The sequence below is a fragment of the Cebus imitator genome, unplaced genomic scaffold, assembly GCF_001604975.1.
Source record: "Cebus imitator isolate Cc_AM_T3 unplaced genomic scaffold, Cebus_imitator-1.0 Scaffold252, whole genome shotgun sequence".
NCBI classification, from domain to species: Eukaryota; Metazoa; Chordata; class Mammalia; order Primates; family Cebidae; genus Cebus; species Cebus imitator.
In genome coordinates, this window is record NW_016107567.1 from 2,072,860 (window position 1) to 2,075,854 (window position 2,995).

General features: G+C 40.9%; 1 protein-coding gene across 18 annotated transcripts in view; it reads left to right on the top strand.

The window, feature by feature from the left end:
* Nucleotides 1-2,995, top strand: part of MYCBP2 (MYC binding protein 2) — a 275,403-nt gene that overhangs the window by 238,630 nt on the left and 33,778 nt on the right. For all 18 annotated transcript variants that reach the window (XM_017498820.2, XM_037727973.1, XM_017498830.2 and 15 more), the window contains one exon: nt 1,469-1,629. In XM_017498820.2, coding sequence (XP_017354309.1) covers nt 1,469-1,629 — 161 coding nt within the window. The remainder of the gene's footprint in view (nt 1-1,468; nt 1,630-2,995) is intronic.

Consider the following 2,995-nt stretch of genomic DNA (forward strand, 5'->3'; position numbering starts at 1 on the left):
CAGAGTCTCGTTCTGTTGCCAGGCACCAGGCTGGAGTGCAGTGGCGCAATCTCGGCTCACTGCAACCTCTACCCCCTGGGTTCAAGCAATTCTCCTGCCTCAGCCTCCCAAGTAGCAGGCATGCGCCACCACGCCCGGCTAATTTTTGTGTTTTTAGTAGACACGGGGTTTCACCATGTTGGTCAGGATGGTCTGGATCCCTTGACCTTGTGATCCTCCCACCTCGGCCTCCCAGAGTGCTGGGATTACAGGCGTGAGCCACCGCACCTGGCCAGAAAGGCATATTTTTTAAGTTGCTTGAATGAACCTTGAAATTTCATGTCAAGATATAAACAAGACTTTTTAAAAAAAACATTGAATGGTAATTTTTTTCCCCAAAATCCCCAGAAAAGAAAGTCCAACGCCTATTAAAACAAGAAAAGACCTGGTAGTTTATAAGCCAGTTCTAGCCCTCAGACATTTTTGACCTGCACAGTTGTTTTGTTTTGTTTTGTTTTTAAGGCTGTATTTTTAAATGGAGATATTTTACTTCTGCCACCACAATTAGCTGATAAATTTGCTTTGAATTTCCACCTTAGAAGGATACATGAATATATGAATACCCTATCATAGATACAGAGATCTGGCCGACGCGGGGCTGGAATTCCCATGTGGGAACACTTGGCTTGAGCAGGCAAGCGCTGTCCTGTTCAAGCGGCTGCACGTTGGCCTGTGCTCTCCTGCCTGTGCACTACTCCCCTCCCCTCCTGCTCCACCCCCTGCTGGTGCCTGCTTAGCTGTGCCATGCTTGCAACATACCTACCTAGTGCTCTCTGAGGGTCCAGCTTTATCAGTTGATTTTGATCAATTTCTTGATGTTATGAAATCTCCTTTCTTTGGGAATATGGATTACTCTGTTAGTTTCCTGTTCTAAAATTTATTTCATAGATAATATTTTTAATGGAGCCATCTGAGGGTTTGAATGAAAAATGAAATTCAATCCCTGCTTCTTTTTCCTAGCTGTGGTCCATCGGCCCAAAAAGGAGCTTTTTATTCTAATTCACAGGAAAAATGCTGTATGTGTTAGTGGCCACCCCAACTTCTAAACATATGGGTTTTTTTATACATAAACATACACACAAAACATACCCACTTATATGTATGTGTACATATACATATACATACATGTATATGCAGACTACACATACACATGCATATACATATGATTCACCCTCCAGGTAGATTTGTGAGCACACTAGAATTGATGATTCATTTGCATGCCAATTTTATTTGTGACTAAACTTACAGCTTTTTCCCTAAAATAATACAAACACAATTAATTGAAATTATCATATGTTCTGAGTACAATTTGGTTTTGTTGTTTATATTTCTGTTACACAACTATTTTTAAAGTATACATAATAGTCTTTTGTGAAGGAGATTCCTTCCAGCACATACACTAATAAACTTGTTTCGATTTCTGCCTTAGGAGAAAGACACAAGAGTGTGTGAACATCCACTGTCTGACATAGTGATTGCCGGGGAAGCTGCCCATCCTTTACCGCACACCTTTCACCGCTTGCTTCAGACCATCTCAGACCTTATGATGTCTCTCCCCAGCGGCAGCTCATTACAGCAAATGGCCCTGAGGTAAATTTGTATCCTCGTGTCCTAGGCACATTGGACAACAGAGTTTATGGAATATTCAAAGTATGAAATGCTCCAAAAAACTCTTTACATAGTAAGAGAGAAAGAATCCCTACATTATATAGATGGTGCCTCCCTCCTTAGAGTCATAATTTTTAGAATGGTCCTTCCTCTTAGTTAATGGTTGTTTGCCCTTCTGTTAAACATGACTCATGTACTTCTTAGTGCTCTAAATTATCTCTGTAACAATCTCCCTCACTTTCCCCTCTTGCCTATTTCAAATCACCTAACTATTCCAAGAAGAGAATGGGAAAATGAAATCTCAAATGCAAATACCAAAATAGAGTTTTGACTTGAAAAGAATCTTAGGAAAAACAGCCTGGTTATATGCAGACTAAAATCACCTTTAGAAGCATCACAGATGCTCAGCAGATTCCAATTTCAGTTTGAAATGTGTTCAGAATTTCACATTGCCTTTACACTGTGAACCTTGTTACTAGATTCACGCACTGGACTCACACTTATAAATAAATTCTCCTAATTTCTAATACAAGAAATAAGTTGATGGAATGATTGGGCTTCCCATATTCCTAATGATAAGACCAGTGGAAGAGAGATTTCTCTTTGTCCTCCTCACAAGATTTTTGAAATACAAGATACATCACACCCTGATGAATTAGTGTGGCATCGTAAGATTAACAAATTTGAAGTATTGTTACAGTTGTGTAACACTTGTTTACACAACAGATTCATTACCCTTTTTGCATCTGTAGCCTTGAACTTCATCTGTCTAATTTGTTTATATTTAAAATGGGTTAACTTTCCTTAGAACGTACCTTGTTCCAAAGAAATTACCTTTATTTCTCAAAAACAGAAACAGGCCAGGCGTGGTGGCTTATGCCTGTAATCCTAGCAGTTAGGAAGGCCAAGGCAGGTGGATCATGAGGTCAGGAGTTTGAGACCAGCCTGGCCAAGATGGTGAAACCCCATCTCTAATAAAAATACAAACTTAGCTGGGTGCAGGTGACGGGCGCCTATAATCCCAGCTACTTGGGAGGCTGAGGCAAGAGAATCACTTGAACCCTGGAGGCGGAGATTGCAGTGAGCCGAGATCGTGCCATTGCACTCCAGCCTGGGTGACAGAGCAAGACTCCATCTCAAAAAATAAATAAATAAGAATGATTTTCTCCCCTGAATTTTTTAAATTTCTGTATTTTACTGGAGCATTAAGATTTCTTGAGATATTAGCTACAGAGTGCTCATTTAAGAGTTCCTTAGATGGGCCGGGCGCGGTGGCTCAAGCCTGTAATCCCAGCACTTTGGGAGGCCGAGGTGGGTGGATCACGAGGTCAAGAGATCGAGACCATCC